This window comes from Salmo salar, chromosome 10, assembly GCF_965601325.2.
Source record: "Salmo salar chromosome 10, fSalSal1, whole genome shotgun sequence".
Lineage (NCBI taxonomy): Eukaryota > Metazoa > Chordata > Actinopteri > Salmoniformes > Salmonidae > Salmo > Salmo salar.
The window spans coordinates 48,456,242-48,483,830 of NC_138300.1; the positions used below are offsets into that span (position 1 = coordinate 48,456,242).

Sequence of the window (27,589 nt, forward strand, 5' to 3'; positions counted from 1 at the left end):
CCAACCAATAACAAACACTAATGCTACATCAGCTATGACTCTCAACACTGAACTAGACCACTATCACAATCTGCATGAGCGGCATGGGTGTCAGTAATGACAGATCCCGGGCGAGCCCCCACTTATGTTACGAATCCCTTTTTGGCCCAGCAGTCTAGGGGCGATGGCAATGAGACCCGTAACATAAATCATGTAAATTATAATTATGACAAGTAACAGTGAGAACAAAAACCACAGACAACTGAAATCTACCGTCAAACACTCAGGGTTTATTTTAAATACACGGTAAAGGGGTGTGAGAAAAGGGGCTGAGCTGGACCCAAGCAAAGAAACAATAATCCAAAACACCCCTAAGCTAGACTAGCCTACCTCAAGAACAGCTAGCTAACTAACCAAAAATACAGTGGGTGGTCCGCCCAGTTCTAACTAGGGTACTTAGACAAAGTATTCCTACGGGTAATGTATGCCCATGGGCGACTTGTCTTGGTACCCCCTTTTCCCACCAAACAACCAAACAAACAGTCAAACAACAAAACTCACGGGATAACCGGACAAATGTGACATGTAGTTGCAAAACAAAAGAGATCAAAAGAGAGAGAGAGAGAGAGAGAGAGAGAGAGAGAGAGAGAGAGAGAGAGAGAGAGAGGAGAGAGAGAGAGAGAGAGAGAGAGAGAGAGAGAGAGAGAGAGAGAGAGAGAGAGAGAGAGAGAGAGAGAGAGAGAGAGAGAGAGAGAGAGAGAGAGAGAGAGAGAGAGAGAGAGAGAGAGAGAGAGAGAGAGAATGAACACAAAGATTGCTCTGGGGAGAAAACAACTGACTGGGTTTCTAAACCAAGGGAAAGGGCCTGTGATTGGTTGAGGGAAAAGGAACAGGTGTCTTCTGATTGGGGACTGATTGATGACTGATTGGGGGAATGATGATTGTCACCTGTGAGGGGAGAAGGAGAGAAAAGAAATACAAATACAGGATACACACTACCTGTATTGAAATATTTACAATAGAGCAATTAAATATTGGAGTGATAGATGTGCAGATGATGAATGTGCAAGTAGAGATACTGGGGTGCAAAGGAGCAAAATAAATAAATAACAGTATGGGGATGAGGTAGTTGGATGGGCTATTTACAGATGAGCTTTGTAAAGGTGCAGTGATCTGTGAGCTGCTCTGACAGCTGGTGCTTAAAGTTAGTGAGGGAGATATGAATCTCCAGCTTCAGTGATTTTTGCAGTTTGTTCCAGTCATTGGCAGCAGAGATCTGTAAGGAAAGGCAGCCAAAGGAGGAATTGGCTTTGGGGGTGACCAGTGAAATATACCTGCTGGAGCACGTGCTACGGGTGGGTGCTGCTATGGTGACCAGTGAGCTGAGATAAGGCGGGGCTTTACCTAGCAAAGACTTATAGATGACCTGGAGCCAGTGGGTTTGGTGATGAATATGAAGCGAGGGCCAGCCAACGAGGACATCCAGGTCGCAGTGGTGGGTAGTATATGGAGCTTTGGTGACAAAACGGATGGCACTGTGATAGACTGCATCCAATTTGCTGAGTAGAGCGCTGGAGGCCATTTTGTAAATGACATTGCCGAAGTCAAGGATCGGTAGGATAGTCAGTTTTACGAGGGTATGTTTGGCAGCATGAGCGAAGGATGCCTTGGTGCGAAATAGGAAGCCCACTCTAGATCCAATTTTGGATTGTAGATGCTTAATGTGAGTCTGGCAGGAGAGTTCACAGTCTAACCAGACACCTGGGTATTTGTAGTTGTCCACATATTCTAAGTCAGAACCGTCCAGAGTAGTGGTGCTGGACGGACGGACGGGCATTCTACTGCACTGTTGGAGCTAGTAACACAAGCATTTTGCTGCATGTGCTATAACACCTGCAAATCTATGTACACGACCAATAAAGTTAGATTGATTTGAACCCTGTTACCCATAGATGTAAAGGCTAGAAATTATTTTATGATTTACATTTTTTGTGAAGCTTGCATTCAATTGGCCCTCCCTGTTGCACGCAACAAGCTTCCATTCCCCTCAACCTGGACTCGGGGGTAGACGTAACATAGCAAATGTAAATCCGGAACACTCCAATTAGTATGATATGTTACGTTCTATATAGTATGTATTCATGTGTGGATGTCCATCATCCATTTCGTACAATATGTTATGAATCGCAATTTGTACAATATCTTACTGTGACACACACAAATATGTATGGTCACAGTTTGGTGTTATTTTCACTTTCTTTTATTTAAGAGATGTGCACCCTATTTTTCTAACTAAATATACTGTTTAAGAATATATGTCTTCCAGATGTTACATTGGAAGTAATTTATAACAAGTGTCACCACAAGGGGTAGACTGCGATATTTGGCAGCTCTGGTTGATGATGTACTTTGACCTTGGAGCTAATTCCTTATTTTGAGTGAAGCTGTCCACGAACCAGACACCTTATTTCCAGTCTCATCATTTCCCGTTTTAGAGGTTTATAATCTGCTGACCATGTCTCAGTCCGAGGCGTGTAACATTCCGAATTTGCTAAAAGCTATGATATGTTATGAATTCCAATTTGTTTCGGCTAATGTTAGCTAGGTCAGTTCAAAGCCCACGGCAAAGTCGGCTCAAAACAAAAGTGACATAGTTAAGCATGTGTAGTAATTAGTAGAATTCTGTGTTTTCCCATGCAAAAACGGTTTCGATAAAAACCCTTTATCTGCCAATAAAATGTATTGTTGTGTATTGTTAGATATCAATGCACTGTTGGAGCTAGGAACACAAGCATTTCTCTACACCCGCAATAACATCTGCTCAATATGTGTATGCGACCAATAACATTCAATTTTGATTTGATGATAAGTGCCCACTTTGCCAACGACAGAGGCACAAAATATTTAGCTTTTCCATGCCCAGCGAGCCTCTTCAGGGTACTGTTGGAGAGACTTAGCGCTGCGGCGCTCCACCAACACTGTAAAATGCATTTAATATAAATCATGTAGCCTATGGTAGAAAGAGTTCTAGCCTATGTGTTTTTTCTGTATTTTGAGCCCTGTGTTAAAGTCACTGATACAAGTAACCTGTTGGTAGCATGTAGTGTTTGCAGCTCAGTGAAGGGGAAACTGAATGTAACTCCAGAGTCTCAGTTACTGAGGGAGGGCACTGAACTGGGGGTTTCTCTATCTGGGAGAAGGGTAGTGAGACTCTATCGTTGCTTGCCTACAGGATTCTAACCAGCCACCATACTCTCCTACCACAGCAAAGTGGGACGTAGAATAGTTAACGCAAGAGCTGGACATAGATTGCAGCCAGCTAACTGAGGTGCAGCTGAGAGCTGTAAAGGAAATGGTGTGAAGTTATGTGGGCGTGTTTAGCACTGGTGATTTTGACTTGGGCTGCACAAAACTAGTCCAGCATAGGTTTGACACACGGGACACCAGGCCTATCAAACAAGTGTTGAGGTGGGTGCCTGTTCATCTGGAAGCAGAGTTTGACAAGCATTTGCAGGACATGTTAGAAAGGGGAATAGTTAACCCATCCAGCAGTCCATGGGCCGAACCAGTGGTGTTAGTAAGAAAGAAGGACGGCTCAATCAGGTTCTGTGCGGATTACAGAAGGTCAAACAAAAACACTGTTAAAGATGCGTATCCACTGCCTAGGATCGACGAGAACTTGTACTCGCTTGCCGGTGCTCAGAGGTTTTCGCCTTTAGACTTAACCAGTGGGTACTGGCAAGTCAAGATGCACCCGAGAATTGTTGCAAAACTGCTATTGTGACAAAGAGAGGACTTTTCAAATTCCAGGTCATGGGGTGTGGGTTGACAAATGCTCCAAACAGCTTCCAGCGTCTCATGGACGTGGTTCTGGCTGATCTACAGTGGACAACATGTTTGGTGTACTTAGACGACATCATAGTGTTTGGTCGTACATTCCAGGAGCATGTGAAGTGTTTAGACTAGGTTTCAGCAGATTGCAGTAGGCAGGACTTAGGGTGAAGCCATCTACGTGCCATTTGGTCAGGTCGCAGGTGAGCTACCTGGGACACATCATCTCGGCTGAGGGAGTGTCCACTGACCCCTTGAAAACGGAGACAGTCAGGTCTTGGTCTACTCTCAAGTCACTGACAGAGGCAAGAAGCTTTTTAGGCCTGTCGTCATACTTGAGGAGGTTCATACCAGATTTTGTAGCTATGGCGGAGCCATTGTACAGATTGACACATAATGTTGTTAATCCCAATTTGATTTGTTTTAACAAGACCCTTGAGAGCTGTTGTAAAAACAATGGGTGATGTGCCTCATCTTTACAGAATAAGTGTGAAAATAGTTGCATTTGATTTGGATGTCTGTCAATGCATATGTTGTCCTCGTCTGAATGTGGGAATGCTATGATATACACACTGAAAGTGTTTGCCACACTTATACAAATAAAGAACTTATTTTGGCCACATTGGAAATATTACGAAAATAAGTGTTATGGGCATGAGGAATTATTTTAGTCTAAAAACACGAAAATAATTAAATCAATAGTTTTATTTGCATGGCGCTTTCAACAACAAAAAACATTTGGCACAATTTTTACATAGCAGCAACCTGGTCTAAAGAGCCCAAAGAGCATAAAAATAAAATACATTGTATGTACAGTATGGGACCCTCAATTTGGTTAACCTCTTTGATTGGTTAATTCTCCTCCTTGCTCTTATTCATTGTGAGAAGAAAGGTTTTCGAGAAATTCCAAGATTTCTGCACATCTTCGATTTCTTCCCCATTGTTCAATCTTCCTCAAGATGTTGAAACTCATTTTACCGTATTTGTTAGGATTTGGTATTTCTGCTGCCTTTTTGTGATAATCAATTGATGCATTGCGATCCTGGATGTGGAAGTTTTTGTATGTAGCGTAATGGAAGTAGAGCATCTGCAACTCGTATGGATCCTGCTCGCTGGACAATAAATTCTCATAGATCTGATTGGCTAGTTCTGTCCTGTCAATGTATGATTCTGCGTAGATGCTTGCAAGCTCCAGTTTGACCTTTAGTGATGTCTCTGGATAGAGTGAGATCACATCTGTATAGAGACTGATGGCTCTGTCGCACATGCTCTGCCTCCTCGGACTGTCCTCCTTTGAAAATATTTTCCATCTGTAGGAATTCGCTAGCTGTTTTTTCAGGTAGCGCACATTTGGATGTCTTTTCAGAGCCTCGTCTGCTAGGTCAATAGCTTCATTGTGTGATAAATATTTTCTGTAAAACTGAAGTAAGGGTCTAAGACCACTGTAGCAACTGACAGGCTTCTTTAAAATTTGCTGCGCTAGCTGTTGCGCTTCCTCCTTTTTCACCTGGCCACTCCGGCCAAGTCTTAACAGATAGATACTTGCTACATACAAGTTGTCTGGATCGTGTTCCTTGGCAAGTCTCAGCTCCTCTAGAACCTCAGACTCCTTCTGTTGGTTGTTTGGATGAAAATAGTAGACTGAGTCTAAGGCCAAGGCATGGCTTGATTGCCACTCCTTTCTCTCAGGTTCCATCCTAATAGCCATTTGAAAGTAATCTATTGCTTTCAGTCTTTTGTCCTGGTCAAACTTCATGAGGGTCCAGGCCTTTTCAACACACACCTCAGGGTGCAGTTCTCCCTGGGAAGGCAAGGGGTAATCTCGTAGCAGTTCCTCAACCTTTGTCACGCACCGCTGGCTCTCCGCCAGGTTATCCAGGTGATAGTGCACCCAGGCTAGGTTCCCATAGTGGACCAGCTGCCAAGGACCCATCGTGTCTGAAGGACTGTTTAGGTGAAAGGCCTCCTCTGCCTTACTGAGGCACTGCAGGGCTGCGTCAGTGGAGTCCAGGGTGTGGTGTATGTAAGCCCACAAGTTGTACATCTGACCCAGCCATGGAAAGCTCTCGTCACTGCCAATGTCCTCCAGGTGATCTCTGTGAATGAGCAGCTTGTACCTGCTGACTTCCAGTCCCCAGGTGAAGTGACACTCCAGCTCTTCCAGTTTAGTCTTGAGGGCGGTCTGAGCAGGGCTGGTTTAAGACAAGGGTTGGAAGAGGAAACTTTTAAAAACTTTTACCGTAAGCATCAAGATCAAGAATTAATGTGACACAAGTCCATCCCTAATTTAATTTGAGTTAGTTAACATTGAGTTCTATTGAATCTGCAGTTTTTTGTATATTTTTGTATATTTAAGGAGAACTTACTTCATAGTGGAGCAGGAGTATGATTTATTGTGGCTGTCTTGAGTTTCCTGGACAAGTGAGTAAACACTCTGGCTTTATATCCATGTCCTTACCTTTATCTTGCAGCGCAGTGGGTTGGGTGCCATAAAACCAATGTTCACCTCCACGTAATGCTTGGACTCTGCTTTCCATTTCAGCGAACAGAAACACACACATTGAAGGCTTATACTTACATGTATAGGTGACTGACCCTAGACATCGCTCTCATGTCATTTCCTACAAAGAGAATGAACTGTAGTATATACAGTACCAGTCAAAAGATTGGACACACCTACTCATTCAAGGGTTTTTCTTTATTTTTTACTATTTTCTACATTGCAGAATAAGAGTGAAGACATCAAAACTATAAAATAACACATGGAATCATGTAGTAACCAAAAAAGTCTTAAACAAATCAAAATATATTTTATATTCTTCAAAGTAGCCACCCTTTGCCTTAATGAAAGCTTTGCACATGCTTGGCATTCTCTCAACCAGCTTCACCTGGAATGCATTTCCATTAACAGGTGTGCCTTGTTTTAAAGTTCATTTGTGGAATTTCTTTCCTCCTTAATGCGTTTGAGCCGATCAGTTGTGTTGTGACAAGGTAGGGGTAAAACACCAAGTCCAAATTATGGCAAGAACAGCTCGAATAAGCAAAGAGAAAGGACAGTCCATCATTACTTTAAGACATGAAGGTCAGTCAATGCGGAAAATTTCAAGAACTTTTTAAAGTTTCTTCAAGTACAGTCGCAAAAACCATCAAGCGCTATGAGGAAACTGGCTTTCATGAGGACTGCCACAGGAAAGGAAGACCCAGAGTTACCTCTGCTGCAGAGGAAAAGTTCATTAGAGTTAACTGCACCTCAGATTGCAGGCCAAATAAATGCTTCACAGACTTCAAGTAACAGACACATCTCAACATCAACTGTTCAGAGGAGACTGTGTGAATCAGGCCTTCATGGTCGAATTGCTGCAAAGAAACCACTACTAAAGGACACCAGTAAGATGAAGAGACTTGCTTGGTCCAAGAAACACGAGCAATGGACATTAGACCGTTGGAAATCTGTGGAAATGAGTCCAAATTAGAAATTTTTGGTTCCAACCGCTGTGTCTTTGTGAGATGGAGAGTAGGTGAACGGAGGATCTACGCCTGTGTGGTTCCCACCGTGAAGCATGGAGGAGGAGGTGTGGGGTGGTTTGCTCGTGACACTGTCAGTGATTTATTTTGAATTCAAGGCACACTTAACCAGCATGGCTACCACAGCATTCTGCAGCGATATGCCATCCCATCTGGTTTGCGCTTAGTGGGACTATCATTTGTTTTTCAACAGGACAATGACCCAACACACCTCCAGGCTTTGTAAGGGCTATTTGACCAATAAGGAGAGTGATGGAGTGCTACATCAGATGACCTGGCCTCCACAATCACCTGACCTCAACCCAATTGAGAAGGTTTGGCATGAGTTGAACCGCAGAGTGAAGGAAACGCAGCCAACATATGCTCAGCATATGTGGGAACTCCTTCAAGCATTCCAGGTGACTACCTCCTGAAGCTGGTTGAGAATGTGAAGCGTGTGCAAAGCTGTCACCAAGGAAAGGGGTGGCTACTTTGAAGAATCTAAAATATATTTTGATTTGTTTAACACTTTTTTTGGTTACTACATGATTTATATAATAGTTTTGATGTCTAATTCAAGAAAAACCTTTGAATGAGTAGGTGTGTCCAAACTTTTGACTGGTACTGTATATTGTTTCAAATTGTAAACTATGCACTTAGTTCAGTATACAATTGTACTTAATGGCCAATATGACATACAGTAATTGCCCTGTTTTAACACTCAACTTTGATCTTTGATATTAAGTATGTAGCTGGACAAAATATACAGTATATTAATAGATTTTTTTGTGTATTTGTATTGTATTTGCAAGACATTCGACTGCACTATTGGAGCTAATAACACAAGACATTTGACTGTACTGTTGGAGCTAGTAACACAAGACATTCTACTGTACTGTTGGAGCTAGTAACACAAGACATTCTACTGCCCTGTTGGAGCTAGTAACACAAGACATTCTACTGTACTGTTGGAGCTAGTAACACAAGACATTCTACTGTACTGTTGGAGCTAGTAACACAAGACATTCTACTGTGCTGTTGGAGCTAGTAACACAAGACATTCTACTTTTGTAACGGCTGTCTTCAGGAAAGGACCAAAATGCAGCAGAGTTTGTATTCATCCTTCAATTTAATTGGAAAGAACACTATACAAAAACAAAAACAAGGAAACTGACAGCCAACAGTCCTGTCAGGTGCAACCACACTAAACAAGAAACAATTACCCACAAAACCCAAAGGAAAAACATGCTCCTTATGTGTGACTCCCAATCAGCAGCAACGAGCTTCAGCTGTGCTTGATTGGGAGCCACAAACATGGCCCAAAACAAAGAAATACCAAAACATAGAAAAAGGAACATAGAACGCCCACCCAATGTAACACCCTGGCCTAACCAAAATAAACAAAAAACCCCTCTCTATGGCCAGGGCGTTACAGTACCCCCCCCCCCAAAGGTGCGGACTCCGGCCGCAAAACCTGACTCTGAAGGGGAGGGTCCGGGTGGGCCTTCTTATGGCGGCGGCTCAGGTGCGGGACGTGGCCTCTGCTCCACCCTTGACGTCGCCCTCTTATGAGGCGCACCTGGCCGCGCCGAAGGTCTGGTGGGCGACGCTGACTGCGCCCGGCTGGCGGGCGGCGATGGCTGCGCCCGGCTGGCGGGCGACCCTGGTTGCGCCCGGCTGGCGACCGGCGATGGTTGCGCCCGGCTGGCGACCGGCGATGGTTGCGCCCGGCTGGCGGGCGTCCCTGGCGGCTCCGAAGGCACAGACCCAGGATTCACCAGGCTGGGGAGACATGATGGATGCCTGGCCCTGGGCACAGGCACAGGACTCACCAGGCTGGGGAGACAGGACAGAGGCCTGGCCCTAGGCGTAGGCACAGGACTCACCGGGCTGGCGGGCGTCCCTGGCCACTCTGGCAGTTCAGGGCAGTCTGGCCACTCCGGCAGTTCAGCGCAGTCTGGCAGCTCTGACGACTGTTGACTGGCGGGCAGCTCTGACGACTGTTGACTGGCGGGCAGCTCTGACGACTGTTGACTGGCGGGCAGCTCTGGACAGGTGAGACCCACTGGAGGCCTAGTCCTGGGAGGTGGCACAGGATGGACCAGGATGGGGAGACCCACTGGAGGCCTAGTCCTGGGAGGTGGCACAGGATGGACCAGGATGGGGAGACCCACTGGAGGCCTAGTCCTGGGAGGTGGCACAGGACGGACCAGGATGGGGAGACCCACTGGAGGCCTGGTCCTGGGAGGTGGCACAGGATAAACCGGGCTGTGGGGGAGCACTGGAGTTCTGGTACGGACACTCTATACCCACACTCCAGGCTGAATGCCCACTTTGGCCCGGCACGGGCGGAGAGCATTCATTGGGCGAACTGGACCCTCCCAGCGCTCTGGAGACACAGTGCGCAACGCCGGCGCAGGATAACCTGGACCGAGGAGGCGCACTGGAGACCAGACGCGCTGAGCTGGCACCATCCGCCCTGGCTCGATGCCTGCACTCGCATGGCACTTGCGGGGGGCTGGTATGTAGCGCACCGGGCTTTGAACGCGCACTGGGGACACCGTGCGCTCCACAGAATAACACAGTGTCTTACCAGTACCACGCTGCTTCCGGTAAGCACGGGGAGTTGGCTTAGGTCTACCACCTGACTCCGCCAATCTCCCCGTGTGCCCCCCCCCAAAAAAAATTGTGGGGCTGCCTCCCGTGTCCGTTGCGCTCCCTCTCCTCATACCAGCGCCTCTCAGCTCTCGCCGCCTCGATCTCCCACTGTGGGCGGCGATAATCCCCAGCTTGAGTCCATGGTCCTTTCCCGTCCAGGATTTCCTCCCAAGTCCATGACTCCAGATAGCCTTTCTCCATGTGCCTCTCCTTGTGCTGCTCCTTCCTCTGCTGCTTGGTCCGTTGTTGGTGGGTAATTCTGTAACGGCTGTCTTCAGGAAAGGACCAAAATGCAGCAGAGTTAGTATTCATCCTTCAATTTAATTGGAAAGAACACTATACAAAAACAAAAACAAGGAAACTGACAGCCAACAGTCCTGTCAGGTGCAACCACACTAAACAAGAAACAATTACCCACAAAACCCAAAGGGGGAACATGCTCCTTATGTGTGACTCCCAATCAGCAGCAACAAGCTTCAGCTGTGCCTGATTGGGAGCCACACACATGGCCAAAAACAAAGAAATACCAAAACATAGAAAAAGGAACATAGAACGCCCACCCAATGTAACACCCTGGCCTAACCAAAATAAACAAAAAAAACCTCTCTATGGCCAGGGCATTACAACTTTACTGTTGGAGCTAGTAACACAAGACATTCTACTGCCCTGTTGGTGCTAATAACACAAGACATTCTACTGTACTGTTGGAGCCAGTAACACAAGACATTCTACTGCCATGTTGGAGCTAATAACACAAGACATTATACTGTACTGTTGGAGCTAGTAACACAAGACATTCTACTGTGCTGTTGGAGGTAGTAACACAAGACATTCTACTGTGCTGTTGGAGCTAGTAACACAAGACATTCTACTGCCCTGTTGGAGCTAGTAACACAAGACATTCTACTGCCCTGTTGGAGCTAGTAACACAAGACATTCTACCGCGCTGTTGGAGCTAGTATCACAAGACATTCTACTGCCCTGTTGGAGCTAGTAACACAAGACATTATACTGTACTGTTGGAGCTAGTAACACAAGACATTCTACTGTGCTGTTGGAGGTAGTAACACAAGACATTCTACTGTGCTGTTGGAGCTAGTAACACAAGACATTCTACTGCCCTGTTGGAGCTAGTAACACAAGACATTCTACTGCCCTGTTGGAGCTAGTAACACAAGACATTCTACCGCGCTGTTGGAGCTAGTATCACAAGACATTCTACTGCCCTGTTGGAGCTAGTAACACAAGACATTCTACTGTACTGTTGGAGCTAGTAACACAAGACTTTCTACTGTACTGTTGGAGCTAGTAACACAAGACATTCTAATGTACTGTTGGAGCTAGTAACACAAGACATTCTACTGTACTGTTGGAGCTAGTAACACAAGACATTCTACTGTACTGTTGGAGCTAGTAACACAAGCCATTGAACTGTGCTGTTGGAGCTAGTAACACAAGACATTCTACTGTACTGTTGGAGCTAGTAACACAAGACTTTCTACTGTACTGTGGGAGCTAGTAACACAATGCATTCTACTGTACTGTTGGAGCTAGTAACACAAGACATTCTAATGTACTGTTGGAGCTAGTAACACAAGACATTCTACTGCCCTGTTGGAGCTAGTAACACAAGACATTCTACTGTACTGTTGGAGCTAGTAACACAAGACATTCTACTGCCCTGTTGGAGCTAGTAACACAAGACATTCTAGTGTACTGTTGGAGCTAGTATCACAAGACATTCTCCTGTACTGTTGGAGCTAGTAACACAATACATTCTACTGCACTGTTGGAGGTAGTAACACAAGACATTCTACTGCCCTGTTGGAGCTAGTAACACAAGACATTCTACTGCCCTGTTGGAGCTAGTAACACAAGACATTCTACTGTACTGTTGGAGCTAGTAACACAAGACATTCTACTGCCCTGTTGGAGCTAGTAACACAAGACATTCTACTGTACTGTTGGAGCTAGTAACACAAGACATTCTACTGTACTGTTGGAGCTTGTAACACAAGACATTCTACTGTACTGTTGGAGCTAGTAACACAAGACATTCTACTGTGCTGTTGGAGCTAGTAACACAAGACATTCTACTTTACTGTTGGAGCTAGTAACACAAGACATTCTACTGCCCCGTTGGTGCTAATAACACAAGACATTCTACTGTACTGTTGGAGCAAGTAACACAAGACATTCTACTGCCCTGTTGGAGCTAATAACACAAGACATTCTACTGTACTGTTGGAGCTAGTAACACAAGACATTCTACTGTACTGTGGGAGCTAGTACCACAATGCATTCTACTGTACTGTTGGAGCTAGTAAAACAAGACATTCTACTGTACTGTTGGAGCTAGTAACACAAGACATTCTACTGTACTGTTGGAGCTAGTAACACAAGACATTCTACTGCCCTGTTGGAGCTAGTAACACAAGACATTCTACTGTACTGTTGGAGCTAGTAACACAAGACATTCTACCGCGCTGTTGGAGCTAGTATCACAAGACATTCTACTTCCCTGTTGGAGCTAGTAACACAAGACATTCAACTGTACTGTTGGAGCTAGTAACACAAGACATTCTACTGTACTGTGGGAGCTAGTAACACAACGCATTCTACTGTACTGTTGGAGCTAGTAACACAAGAAATTCTACTGTACTGTTGGAGCTAGTAACACAAGACATTCTACTGTACTGTTGGAGCTAGTAACACAAGACATTCTACTGTGCTGTTGGAGCTAGTAACACAAGACATTCTACTTTACTGTTGGAGCTAGTAACACAAGACATTCAACTGCCCTGTTGGTGCTAATAACACAAGACATTCTACTGTACTGTTGGAGCTAGTAACACAAGACATTCTACTGCCCTGTTGGAGCTAATAACACAAGACATTATACTGTACTGTTGGAGCTAGTAACACAAGACATTCTACTGCACTGTTGGAGGTAGTAACACAAGACATTCTACTGTGCTGTTGGAGCTAGTAACACAAGACATTATACAGCCCTGTTGGAGCTAGTAACACAAGACATTCTACTGCCCTGTTGGAGCTAGTAACACAAGACATTCAACTGTACTGTTGGAGCTAGTAACACAAGACATTCTACTGCCCTGTTGGAGCTAGTAACACAAGACATTCTACTGTACTGTTGGAGCTAGTAACACAAGACATTCTACTGCCCTGTTGGAGCTAGTAACACAAGACATTCTACTGTACTGTTGGAGCTAGTATCACAAGACATTCTCCTGTACTGTTGGAGCTAGTAACACAATACATTCTACTGCACTGTTGGAGGTAGTAACACAAGACATTCTACTGCCCTGTTGGAGCTAGTAACACAAGACATTCTACTGCCCTGTTGGAGCTAGTAACACAAGACATTCTACTGTACTGTTGGAGCTAGTAACACAAGACATTCTACTGCCCTGTTGGAGCTAGTAACACCAGACATTCTACTGTACTGTTGGAGCTAGTAACACAAGACATTCTACTGTACTGTTGGAGCTTGTAACACAAGACATTCTACTGTACTGTTGGAGCTAGTAACACAAGACATTCTACTGTGCTGTTGGAGCTAGTAACACAAGACATTCTACTTTACTGTTGGAGCTAGTAACACAAGACATTCTACTGCCCCGTTGGTGCTAATAACACAAGACATTCTACTGTACTGTTGGAGCAAGTAACACAAGACATTCTACTGCCCTGTTGGAGCTAATAACACAAGACATTCTACTGTACTGTTGGAGCTAGTAACACAAGACATTCTACTGTACTGTGGGAGCTAGTACCACAATGCATTCTACTGTACTGTTGGAGCTAGTAAAACAAGACATTCTACTGTACTGTTGGAGCTAGTAACACAAGACATTCTACTGTACTGTTGGAGCTAGTAACACAAGACATTCTACTGCCCTGTTGGAGCTAGTAACACAAGACATTCTACTGTACTGTTGGAGCTAGTAACACAAGACATTCTACCGCGCTGTTGGAGCTAGTATCACAAGACATTCTACTGCCCTGTTGGAGCTAGTAACACAAGACATTCAACTGTACTGTTGGAGCTAGTAACACAAGACATTCTACTGTACTGTGGGAGCTAGTAACACAATGCATTCTACTGTACTGTTGGAGCTAGTAACACAAGAAATTCTACTGTACTGTTGGAGCTAGTAACACAAGACATTCTACTGTACTGTTGGAGCTAGTAACACAAGACATTCTACTGTGCTGTTGGAGCTAGTAACACAAGACATTCTACTTTACTGTTGGAGCTAGTAACACAAGACATTCAACTGCCCTGTTGGTGCTAATAACACAAGACATTCTACTGTACTGTTGGAGCTAGTAACACAAGACATTCTACTGCCCTGTTGGAGCTAATAACACAAGACATTATACTGTACTGTTGGAGCTAGTAACACAAGACATTCTACTGCACTGTTGGAGGTAGTAACACAAGACATTCTACTGTGCTGTTGGAGCTAGTAACACAAGACATTATACAGCCCTGTTGGAGCTAGTAACACAAGACATTCTACTGCCCTGTTGGAGCTAGTAACACAAGACATTCAACTGTACTGTTGGAGCTAGTAACACAAGACATTCTACTGCCCTGTTGGAGCTAGTAACACAAGACATTCTACTGTACTGTTGGAGCTAGTAACACAAGACATTCTACCGCGCTGTTGGAGCTAGTATCACAAGACATTCTACTTCCCTGTTGGAGCTAGTAACACAAGACATTCTACTGTACTGTTGGAGCTAGTAACACAAGACTTTCTACTGTACTGTGGGAGCTAGTAACACAATGCATTCCACTGTACTGTTGGAGCTAGTAACACAAGACATTCTACTGTACTGTTGGAGCTAGTAACACAAGACATTCTACTGTACTGTTGGAGCTAGTAACACAAGATATTCTACTGTACTGTTGGAGCTAGTAACACAAGCCATTCAACTGTGCTGTTGGAGCTAGTAACACAAGACATTCTACTGTACTGTTGGAGCTAGTAACACAAGACATTCTACTGTACTGTTGGAGCTAGTAACACAAGACATTCTACTGCCCTGTTGGAGCTAGTAACACAAGACATTCTACTGTACTGTTGGAGCTAGTAACACAAGACATTCTACTGCCCTGTTGGAGCTAGTAACACAAGACATTCTACTGTACTGTTGGAGCTAGTATCACAAGACATTCTCCTGTACTGTTGGAGCTAGTAACACAATACATTCTACTGCACTGTTGGAGGTAGTAACACAAGACATTCTACTGTGCTGTTGGAGCTAGTAACACAAGACATTCTACTGCCCTGTTGGAGCTAGTAACACAAGACATTCTACTGCCCTGTTGGAGCTAGTAACACAAGACATTCTACTGTACTGTTGGAGCTAGTAACACAAGACATTCTACTGCCCTGTTGGAGCTAGTAACACAAGACATTCTACTGTACTGTTGGAGCTAGTAACACAAGACATTCTACTGTACTGTTGGAGCTTGTAACACAAGACATTCTACTGTACTGTTGGAGCTAGTAACACAAGACATTCTACTGTGCTGTTGGAGCTAGTAACACAAGACATTCTACTTTACTGTTGGAGCTAGTAACACAAGACATTCTACTGCCCCGTTGGTGCTAATAACACAAGACATTCTACTGTACTGTTGGAGCAAGTAACACAAGACATTCTACTGCCCTGTTGGAGCTAATAACACAAGACATTCTACTGTACTGTTGGAGCTAGTAACACAAGACATTCTACTGTACTGTGGGAGCTAGTACCACAATGCATTCTACTGTACTGTTGGAGCTAGTAAAACAAGACATTCTACTGTACTGTTGGAGCTAGTAAGACAAGACATTCTACTGTACTGTTGGAGCTAGTAACACAAGACATTCTACTGTACTGTTGGAGCTAGTAACACAAGACATTCTACTGTACTGTTGGAGCTAGTAACACAAGACATTCTACCGCGCTGTTGGAGCTAGTATCACAAGACATTCTACTTCCCTGTTGGAGCTAGTAACACAAGACATTCTACTGTACTGTTGGAGCTAGTAACACAAGACTTTCTACTGTACTGTGGGAGCTAGTAACACAATGCATTCCACTGTACTGTTGGAGCTAGTAACACAAGACATTCTACTGTACTGTTGGAGCTAGTAACACAAGACATTCTACTGTACTGTTGGAGCTAGTAACACAAGATATTCTACTGTACTGTTGGAGCTAGTAACACAAGCCATTCAACTGTGCTGTTGGAGCTAGTAACACAAGACATTCTACTGTACTGTTGGAGCTAGTAACACAAGACATTCTACTGTACTGTTGGAGCTAGTAACACAAGACATTCTACTGCCCTGTTGGAGCTAGTAACACAAGACATTCTACTGTACTGTTGGAGCTAGTAACACAAGACATTCTACTGCCCTGTTGGAGCTAGTAACACAAGACATTCTACTGTACTGTTGGAGCTAGTATCACAAGACATTCTCCTGTACTGTTGGAGCTAGTAACACAATACATTCTACTGCACTGTTGGAGCTAGTAACACAATACATTCTACTGCACTGTTGGAGGTAGTAACACAAGACATTCTACTGTGCTGTTGGAGCTAGTAACACAAGACATTCTACTGCCCTGTTGGAGCTAGTAACACAAGACATTCTACTGACCTGTTGGAGCTAGTAACACAAGACATTCTACTGTACTGTTGGAGCTAGTAACACAAGACATTCTACTGCCCTGTTGGAGCTAGTAACACAAGACATTCTACTGTACTGTTGGAGCTAGTAACACAAGACATTCTACTGTACTGTTGGAGCTTGTAACACAAGACATTCTACTGTACTGTTGGAGCTAGTAACACAAGACATTCTACTGTGCTGTTGGAGCTAGTAACACAAGACATTCTACTTTACTGTTGGAGCTAGTAACACAAGACATTCTACTGCCCCGTTGGTGCTAATAACACAAGACATTCTACTGTACTGTTGGAGCAAGTAACACAAGACATTCTACTGCCCTGTTGGAGCTAATAACACAAGACATTCTACTGTACTGTTGGAGCTAGTAACACAAGACATTCTACTGTACTGTGGGAGCTAGTACCACAATGCATTCTACTGTACTGTTGGAGCTAGTAAAACAAGACATTCTACTGTACTGTTGGAGCTAGTAAGACAAGACATTCTACTGTACTGTTGGAGCTAGTAACACAAGACATTCTACTGTACTGTTGGAGCTAGTAACACAAGACATTCTACTGCCCTGTTGGAGCTAGTAACACGAGACATTCTACTGTACTGTTGGAGCTAGTAACACAAGACATTCTACCGCGCTGTTGGAGCTAGTATCACAAGACATTCTACTGCCCTGTTGGAGCTAGTAACACAAGACATTCTACTGTACTGTTGGAGCTAGTAACACAAGACATTCTACTGTACTGTGGGAGCTAGTAACACAATGCATTCTACTGTACTGTCTGAGCTAGTAACACAAGACATTCTACTGTACTGTTGGAGCTAGTAACACAAGACATTCTACTGTACTGTTGGAGCTAGTAACACAAGACATTCTACTGTGCTGTTGGAGCTAGTAACACAAGACATTCTACTTTACTGTTGGAGCTAGTAACACAAGACATTCAACTGCCCTGTTGGTGCTAATAACACAAGATATTCTACTGTACTGTTTGAGCTAGTAACACAAGACATTCTACTGCCCTGTTGGAGCTAGTAACACAAGACATTCTACTGCCCTGTTGGAGCTAGTAACACAAGACATTCAACTGTACTGTTGGAGCTAGTAACACAAGACATTCTACTGCCCTGTTGGAGCTAGTAACACAAGACATTCTACTGTACTGTTGGAGCTAGCAACACAAGACATTCTACCGCGCTGTTGGAGCTAGTATCACAAGACATTCTACTTCCCTGTTGGAGCTAGTAACACAAGACATTCTACTGTACTGTTGGAGCTAGTAACACAAGACTTTCTACTGTACTGTGGGAGCTAGTAACACAATGCATTCCACTGTACTGTTGGAGCTAGTAACACAAAACATTCTACTGTACTGTTGGAGCTAGTAACACAAGACATTCTACTGTACTGTTGGAGCTAGTAACACAAGACATTCTACTGTACTGTTGGAGCTAGTAACACAAGCCATTCAACTGTGCTGTTTTAGGTAGTAACACAAGACATTCTACTGTACTGTTGGAGCTAGTAACACAAGACATTCTACTGTACTGTTGGAGCTAGTAACACAAGACATTCTACTGCCCTGTTGGAGCTAGTAACACAAGACATTCAACTGTACTGTTGGAGCTAGTATCACAAGACATTCTCCTGTACTGTTGGAGCTAGTAACACAATACATTCTACTGCACTGTTGGAGGTAGTAACACAAGACATTCTACTGTGCTGTTGGAGCTAGTAACACAAGACATTCTACTGCCCTGTTGGAGCTAGTAACACAAGACATTCTACTGCCCTGTTGGAGCTAGTAACACAATACATTCTACTGTACTGTTGGAGCTAGTAACACAAGACATTCTACTGTACTGTTGGAGCTAGTAACACAAGACATTCTACTGCCCTGTTGGAGCTAGTAACACAAGACATTCTACTGTACTGTTGGAGCTAGTAACACAAGACATTCTACTTTACTGTTGGAGCTAGTAACACAAGACATTCAACTGCCCTGTTGGTGCTAATAACACAAGACATTCTACTGTACTGTTGGAGCTAGTAACACAAGACATTCTACTGCCCTGTTGGAGCTAATAACACAAGACATTATACTGTACTGTTGGAGCTAGTAACACAAGACATTCTATTGCACTGTTGGAGGTAGTAACACAAGACATTCTACTGTGCTGTTGGAGCTAGTAACACAAGACATTATACAGCCCTGTTGGATCTAGTAACACAAGACATTCTACTGCCCTGTTGGAGCTAGTAACACAAGACATTCAACTGTACTGTTGGAGCTAGTAACACAAGACATTCTACTGCCCTGTTGGAGCTAGTAACACAAGACATTCTACTGTACTGTTGGAGCTAGTAACACAAGACATTCTACCGCGCTGTTGGAGCTAGTATCACAAGACATTCTACTTCCCTGTTGGAGCTAGTAACACAAGACATTCTACTGTACTGTTGGAGCTAGTAACACAAGACTTTCTACTGTACTGTGGGAGCTAGTAACACAATGCATTCCACTGTACTGTTGGAGCTAGTAACACAAAACATTCTACTGTACTGTTGGAGCTAGTAACACAAGACATTCTACTGTACTGTTGGAGCTAGTAACACAAGACATTCTACTGTACTGTTGGAGCTAGTAACACAAGCCATTCAACTGTGCTGTTTTAGGTAGTAACACAAGACATTCTACTGTACTGTTGGAGCTAGTAACACAAGACATTCTACTGTACTGTTGGAGCTAGTAACACAAGACATTCTACTGCCCTGTTGGAGCTAGTAACACAAGACATTCAACTGTACTGTTGGAGCTAGTATCACAAGACATTCTCCTGTACTGTTGGAGCTAGTAACACAAAACATTCTACTGCACTGTTGGAGGTAGTAACACAAGACATTCTACTGTGCTGTTGGAGCTAGTAACACAAGACATTCTACTGCCCTGTTGGAGCTAGTAACACAAGACATTCTACTGCCCTGTTGGAGCTAGTAACACAAGACATTCTACTGTACTGTTGGAGCTAGTAACACAAGACATTCTACTGTGCTGTTGGAGCTAGTAACACAAGACATTCTACTGCCCTGTTGGAGCTAGTAACACAAGACATTCTACTGTACTGTTGGAGCTAGTATCACAAGACATTCTCCTGTACTGTTGGAGCTAGTAACACAATACATTCTACTGCACTGTTGGAGGTAGTAACACAAGACATTCTACTGTGCTGTTGGAGCTAGTAACACAAGACATTCTACTGCCCTGTTGGAGCTAGTAACACAAGACATTCTACTGCCCTGTTGGAGCTAGTAACACAAGACATTCTACTGTACTGTTGGAGCTAGTATCACAAGACATTCTACTTCCCTGTTGGAGCTAGTAACACAAGACATTCTACTGTAATGTTGGAGCTAGTAACACAAGTCTTTCTACTGTACTGTGGGAGCTAGTAACACAATGCATTCTACTGTACTGTTGGAGCTAGTAACACAAGACATTCTACTGTACTGTTGGAGCTAGTAACACAAGACATTCTACTGTACTGTTGGAGCTAGTAACACAAGACATTCTACTGTACTGTTGGAGCTAGTAACACAAGCCATTCAACTGTGCTGTTGGAGCTAGTAACACAAGACATTCTACTGTACTGTTGGAGCTAGTAACACAAGACATTCAACTGCCCTGTTGGAGCTAATAACACAAGACATTCTACTGTACTGTTGGAGCTAGTAACACAAGACATTCAACTGCCCTGTTGGAGCTAATAACACAAGACATTCTACTGTACTGTTGGAGCTAGTAACACAAGACATTCTACTGTGCTGTTGGACCTAGTAACACAAGACATTCTACTTTACTGTTGGAGCTAGTAACACAAGACATTCTACTGCCCTGTTGGTGCTAATAACACAAGACATTCTACTGTACTGTTGGAGCTAGTAACATAAGACATTCTACTGGCCTGTTGGAGCTAATAACACAAGACATTATACTGTACTGTTGGAGCTAGTAACACAAGACATTCTACTGCACTGTTGGAGGTAGTAACACAAGACATTCTACTGTGCTGTTGGAGCTGGTAACACAAGACATTCTACTGCCCTGTTGGAGCTAGTAACACAAGACATTCTACTGCCCTGTTGGAGCTAGTAACACAAGACATTCAACTGTACTGTTGGAGCTAGTAACACAAGACATTCTACTGCCCTGTTGGAGCTAGTAACACAAGACATTCTACTGTACTGTTGGAGCTAGTAACACAAGACATTCTACCGCGCTGTTGGAGCTAGTATCACAAGACATTCTACTTCCCTGTTGGAGCTAGTAACACAAGACATTCTACTGTACTGTTGGAGCTAGTAACACAAGACTTTCTACTGTACTGTGGGAGCTAGTAACACAATGCATTCCACTGTACTGTTGGAGCTAGTAACACAAGACATTCTACTGTACTGTTGGAGCTAGTAACACAAGACATTCTACTGTACTGTTGGAGCTAGTAACACAAGATATTCTACTGTACTGTTGGAGCTAGTAACACAAGCCATTCAACTGTGCTGTTGGAGCTAGTAACACAAGACATTCTACTGTACTGTTGGAGCTAGTAACACAAGACATTCTACTGTACTGTTGGAGCTAGTAACACAAGACATTCTACTGCCCTGTTGGAGCTAGTAACACAAGACATTCTACTGTACTGTTGGAGCTAGTAACACAAGACATTCTACTGCCCTGTTGGAGCTAGTAACACAAGACATTCTACTGTACTGTTGGAGCTAGTATCACAAGACATTCTCCTGTACTGTTGGAGCTAGTAACACAATACATTCTACTGCACTGTTGGAGGTAGTAACACAAGACATTCTACTGTGCTGTTGGAGCTAGTAACACAAGACATTCTACTGCACTGTTGGAGCTAGTAACACAAGACATTCTACTGCCCTGTTGGAGCTAGTAACACAAGACATTCTACTTTACTGTTGGAGCTAGTAACACAAGACATTCTACTGCCCTGTTGGAGCTAGTAACACAAGACATTCTACTGTACTGTTGGAGCTAGTAACACAAGACATTCTACTGTACTGTTGGAGCTTGTAACACAAGACATTCTACTGTACTGTTGGAGCTAGTAACACAAGACATTCTAATGTGCTGTTGGAGCTAGTAACACAAGACATTCTACTTTACTGTTGGAGCTAGTAACACAAGACATTCTACTGCCCCGTTGGTGCTAATAACACAAGACATTCTACTGTACTGTTGGAGCAAGTAACACAAGATATTCTACTGCCCTGTTGGAGCTAATAACACAAGACATTCTACTGTACTGTTGGAGCTAGTAACACAAGACATTCTACTGTACTGTGGGAGCTAGTACCACAATGCATTCTACTGTACTGTTGGAGCTAGTAAAACAAGACATTCTACTGTACTGTTGGAGCTAGTAAGACAAGACATTCTACTGTACTGTTGGAGCTAGTAACACAAGACATTCTACTGTACTGTTGGAGCTAGTAACACAAGACATTCTACTGCCCTGTTGGAGCTAGTAACACAAGACATTCTACTGTACTGTTGGAGCTAGTAACACAAGACATTCTACCGCGCTGTTGGAGCTAGTATCACAAGACATTCTACTGCCCTGTTGGAGCTAGTAACACAAGACATTCTACTGTACTGTCTGAGCTAGTAACACAAGACATTCTACTGTACTGTTGGAGCTAGTAACACAAGACATTCTACTGTACTGTTGGAGCTAGTAACACAAGACATTCTACTGTGCTGTTGGAGCTAGTAACACAAGACATTCTACTTTACTGTTGGAGCTAGTAACACAAGACATTCAACTGCCCTGTTGGTGCTAATAACACAAGACATTCTACTGTACTGTTTGAGCTAGTAACACAAGACATTCTACTGCCCTGTTGGAGCTAGTAACACAAGACATTCTACTGCCCTGTTGGAGCTAGTAACACAAGACATTCAACTGTACTGTTGGAGCTAGTAACACAAGACATTCTACTGCCCTGTTTTAGCTAGTAACACAAGACATTCTACTGTACTGTTGGAGCTAGCAACACAAGACATTCTACCGCGCTGTTGGAGCTAGTATCACAAGACATTCTACTTCCCTGTTGGAGCTAGTAACACAAGACATTCTACTGTACTGTTGGAGCTAGTAACACAAGACTTTCTACTGTACTGTGGGAGCTAGTAACACAATGCATTCCACTGTACTGTTGGAGCTAGTAACAATAAACATTCTACTGTACTGTTGGAGCTAGTAACACAAGACATTCTACTGTACTGTTGGAGCTAGTAACACAAGACATTCTACTGTACTGTTGGAGCTAGTAACACAAGCCATTCAACTGTGCTGTTTTAGGTAGTAACACAAGACATTCTACTGTACTGTTGGAGCTAGTAACACAAGACATTCTACTGTACTGTTGGAGCTAGTAACACAAGACATTCTACTGCCCTGTTGGAGCTAGTAACACAAGACATTCAACTGTACTGTTGGAGCTAGTATCACAAGACATTCTCCTGTACTGTTGGAGCTAGTAACACAATACATTCTACTGCACTGTTGGAGGTAGTAACACAAGACATTCTACTGTGCTGTTGGAGCTAGTAACACAAGACATTCTACTGCCCTGTTGGAGCTAGTAACACAAGACATTCTACTGCCCTGTTGGAGCTAGTAACACAAGACATTCTACTGTACTGTTGGAGCTAGTAACACAAGACATTCTACTGTACTGTTGGAGCTAGTAACACAAGACATTCTACTGCCCTGTTGGAGCTAGTAACACAAGACATTCTACTGTACTGTTGGAGCTAGTATCACAAGACATTCTCCTGTACTGTTGGAGCTAGTAACACAATACATTCTACTGCACTGTTGGAGGTAGTAACACAAGACATTCTACTGTGCTGTTGGAGCTAGTAACACAAGACATTCTACTGCCCTGTTGGAGCTAGTAACACAAGACATTCTACTGCCCTGTTGGAGCTAGTAACACAAGACATTCTACTGTACTGTTGGAGCTAGTAACACAAGACATTCTACTGCCCTGTTGGAGCTAGTAACACAAGACATTCTACTGTACTGTTGGAGCTAGTATCACAAGACATTCTCCTGTACTGTTGGAGCTAGTAACACAATACATTCTACTGCCCTGTTGGAGCTAATAACACAAGACATTCTACTGTACTGTTGGAGCTAGTAACACAAGACATTCTACTGTACTGTGGGAGCTAGTACCACAATGCATTCTACTGTACTGTTGGAGCTAGTAAAACAAGACATTCTACTGTACTGTTGGAGCTAGTAAGACAAGACATTCTACTGTACTGTTGGAGCTAGTAACACAAGACATTCTACTGTACTGTTGGAGCTAGTAACACAAGACATTCTACTGCCCTGTTGGAGCTAGTAACACAAGACATTCTACTGTACTGTTGGAGCTAGTAACACAAGACATTCTACCGCGCTGTTGGAGCTAGTATCACAAGACATTCTACTGCCCTGTTGGAGCTAGTAACACAAGACATTCTACTGTACTGTCTGAGCTAGTAACACAAGACATTCTACTGTACTGTTGGAGCTAGTAACACAAGACATTCTACTGTACTGTTGGAGCTAGTAACACAAGACATTCTACTGTGCTGTTGGAGCTAGTAACACAAGACATTCTACTTTACTGTTGGAGCTAGTAACACAAGACATTCAACTGCCCTGTTGGTGCTAATAACACAAGACATTCTACTGTACTGTTTGAGCTAGTAACACAAGACATTCTACTGCCCTGTTGGAGCTAGTAACACAAGACATTCTACTGCCCTGTTGGAGCTAGTAACACAAGACATTCAACTGTACTGTTGGAGCTAGTAACACAAGACATTCTACTGCCCTGTTTTAGCTAGTAACACAAGACATTCTACTGTACTGTTGGAGCTAGCAACACAAGACATTCTACCGCGCTGTTGGAGCTAGTATCACAAGACATTCTACTTCCCTGTTGGAGCTAGTAACACAAGACATTCTACTGTACTGTTGGAGCTAGTAACACAAGACTTTCTACTGTACTGTGGGAGCTAGTAACACAATGCATTCCACTGTACTGTTGGAGCTAGTAACAATAAACATTCTACTGTACTGTTGGAGCTAGTAACACAAGACATTCTACTGTACTGTTGGAGCTAGTAACACAAGACATTCTACTGTACTGTTGGAGCTAGTAACACAAGCCATTCAACTGTGCTGTTTTAGGTAGTAACACAAGACATTCTACTGTACTGTTGGAGCTAGTAACACAAGACATTCTACTGTACTGTTGGAGCTAGTAACACAAGACATTCTACTGCCCTGTTGGAGCTAGTAACACAAGACATTCAACTGTACTGTTGGAGCTAGTATCACAAGACATTCTCCTGTACTGTTGGAGCTAGTAATACAATACATTCTACTGCACTGTTGGAGGTAGTAACACAAGACATTCTACTGTGCTGTTGGAGCTAGTAACACAAGACATTCTACTGCCCTGTTGGAGCTAGTAACACAAGACATTCTACTGCCCTGTTGGAGCTAGTAACACAAGACATTCTACTGTACTGTTGGAGCTAGTAACACAAGACATTCTACTGTACTGTTGGAGCTAGTAACACAAGACATTCTACTGCCCTGTTGGAGCTAGTAACACAAGACATTCTACTGTACTGTTGGAGCTAGTAATACAAGACATTCTCCTGTACTGTTGGAGCTAGTAACACAATACATTCTACTGCACTGTTGGAGGTAGTAACACAAGACATTCTACTGTGCTGTTGGAGCTAGTAACACAAGACATTCTACTGCCCTGTTGGAGCTAGTAACACAAGACATTCTACTGCCCTGTTGGAGCTAGTAACACAAGACATTCTACTGTACTGTTGGAGCTAGTATCACAAGACATTCTACTTCCCTGTTGGAGCTAGTAACACAAGACATTCTACTGTAATGTTGGAGCTAGTAACACAAGTCTTTCTACTGTACTGTGGGAGCTAGTAACACAATGCATTCTACTGTACTGTTGGAGCTAGTAACACAAGACATTCTACTGTACTGTTGGAGCTAGTAACACAAGACATTCTACTGTACTGTTGGAGCTAGTAACACAAGACATTCTACTGTACTGTTGGAGCTAGTAACACAAGCCATTCAACTGTGCTGTTGGAGCTAGTAACACAAGACATTCTACTGTACTGTTGGAGCTAGTAACACAAGACATTCAACTGCCCTGTTGGAGCTAATAACACAAGACATTCTACTGTACTGTTGGAGCTAGTAACACAAGACATTCTACTGCCCTGTTGGAGCTAATAACACAAGACATTATACTGTACTGTTGGAGCTAGTAACACAAGACATTCTACTGCACTTTTGGAGGTAGTAACACAAGACATTCTACTGTGCTGTTGGAGCTAGTAACACAAGACATTCTACTGCCCTGTTGGCGCTAGTAACACAAGACATTCTACTGCCCTGTTGGAGCTAGTAACACAAGAAATTCAACTGTACTGTTGGAGCTAGTAACACAAGACATTCTACTGCCCTGTTGGAGCTAGTAACACAAGACTTTCTACTGTACTGTGGGAGCTAGTAACACAATGCATTCTACTGTACTGTTGGAGCTAGTAACACAAGACATTCTACTGTACTGTTGGAGCTAGTAACACAAGACATTCTACTGTACTGTTGGAGCTAGTATCACAAGACATTCTACTGTACTGTTGGAGCTAGTAACACAAGCCATTCAATTGTGCTGTTGGAGCTAGTAACACAAGACATTCTACTGTACTGTTGGAGCTAGTAACACAAGACATTCTACTGCCCTTTTTGGAGCTAATAACACAAGACATTCTACTGTACTGTTGGAGCTAGTAACACAAGACATTCTACTGCCCTGTTGGAGCTAATAACACAAGACATTATACTGTACTGTTGGAGCTAGTAACACAAGACATTCTACTGCACTGTTGGAGGTAGTAACACAAGACATTCTACTGTGCTGTTGGAGCTAGTATCACAAGACATTCTACTTTACTGTTGGAGCTAGTAACACAAGACATTCTACTGCCCTGTTGGAGCTAATAACACAAGACATTCTCCTGTACTGTTGGAGCTAGTAACACAATACATTCTACTGCACTGTTGGAGGTAGTAACACAAGACATTCTACTGTGCTGTTGGAGCTAGTAACACAAGACATTCTACTGCCCTGTTGGAGCTAGTAACACAAGACATTCTACTGCCCTGTTGGAGCTAGTAACACAAGACATTCTACTGTACTGTTGGAGCTAGTAACACAAGACATTCTACTGCCCTGTTGGAGCTAGTAACACAAGACATTCTACTGTACTGTTGGAGCTAGTATCACAAGACATTCTCCTGTACTGTTGGAGCTAGTAACACAATACATTCTACTGCACTGTTGGAGGTAGTAACACAAGACATTCTACTGTGCTGTTGGAGCTAGTAACACAAGACATGCTACTGCACTGTTGGAGCTAGTAACACAAGACATTCTACTGCCCTGTTGGAGCTAGTAACACAAGACATTCTACTTTACTGTTGGAGCTAGTAACACAAGACATTCTACTGCCCTGTTGGAGCTAGTAACACAAGACATTCTACTGTACTGTTGGAGCTAGTAACACAAGACATTCTACTGTACTGTTGGAGCTTGTAACACAAGACATTCTACTGTACTGTTGGAGCTAGTAACAAAAGACATTCTAATGTGCTGTTGGAGCTAGTAACACAAGACATTCTACTTTACTGTTGGAGCTAGTAACACAAGACATTCTACTGCCCCGTTGGTGCTAATAACACAAGACATTCTACTGTACTGTTGGAGC

General features: G+C 43.4%; 1 protein-coding gene across 1 annotated transcript; it reads right to left on the bottom strand.

The window, feature by feature from the left end:
• Nucleotides 1–4,497: 4,497 nt before the first annotated feature.
• Nucleotides 4,498–6,365, bottom strand: LOC123724414 (interferon-induced protein with tetratricopeptide repeats 5-like). Its single transcript, XM_045687846.2, has 2 exons — nucleotides 6,177–6,365; nucleotides 4,498–6,002 (listed from the first exon to the last, which is right to left on the bottom strand). The coding sequence occupies exons 1-2, from the start codon at nucleotides 6,179–6,181 to the stop codon at nucleotides 4,682–4,684; spliced, it is 1,326 nt and encodes a 441-aa protein (XP_045543802.2). The 5' UTR covers nucleotides 6,182–6,365; the 3' UTR covers nucleotides 4,498–4,681.
• Nucleotides 6,366–27,589: the final 21,224 nt, after the last annotated feature.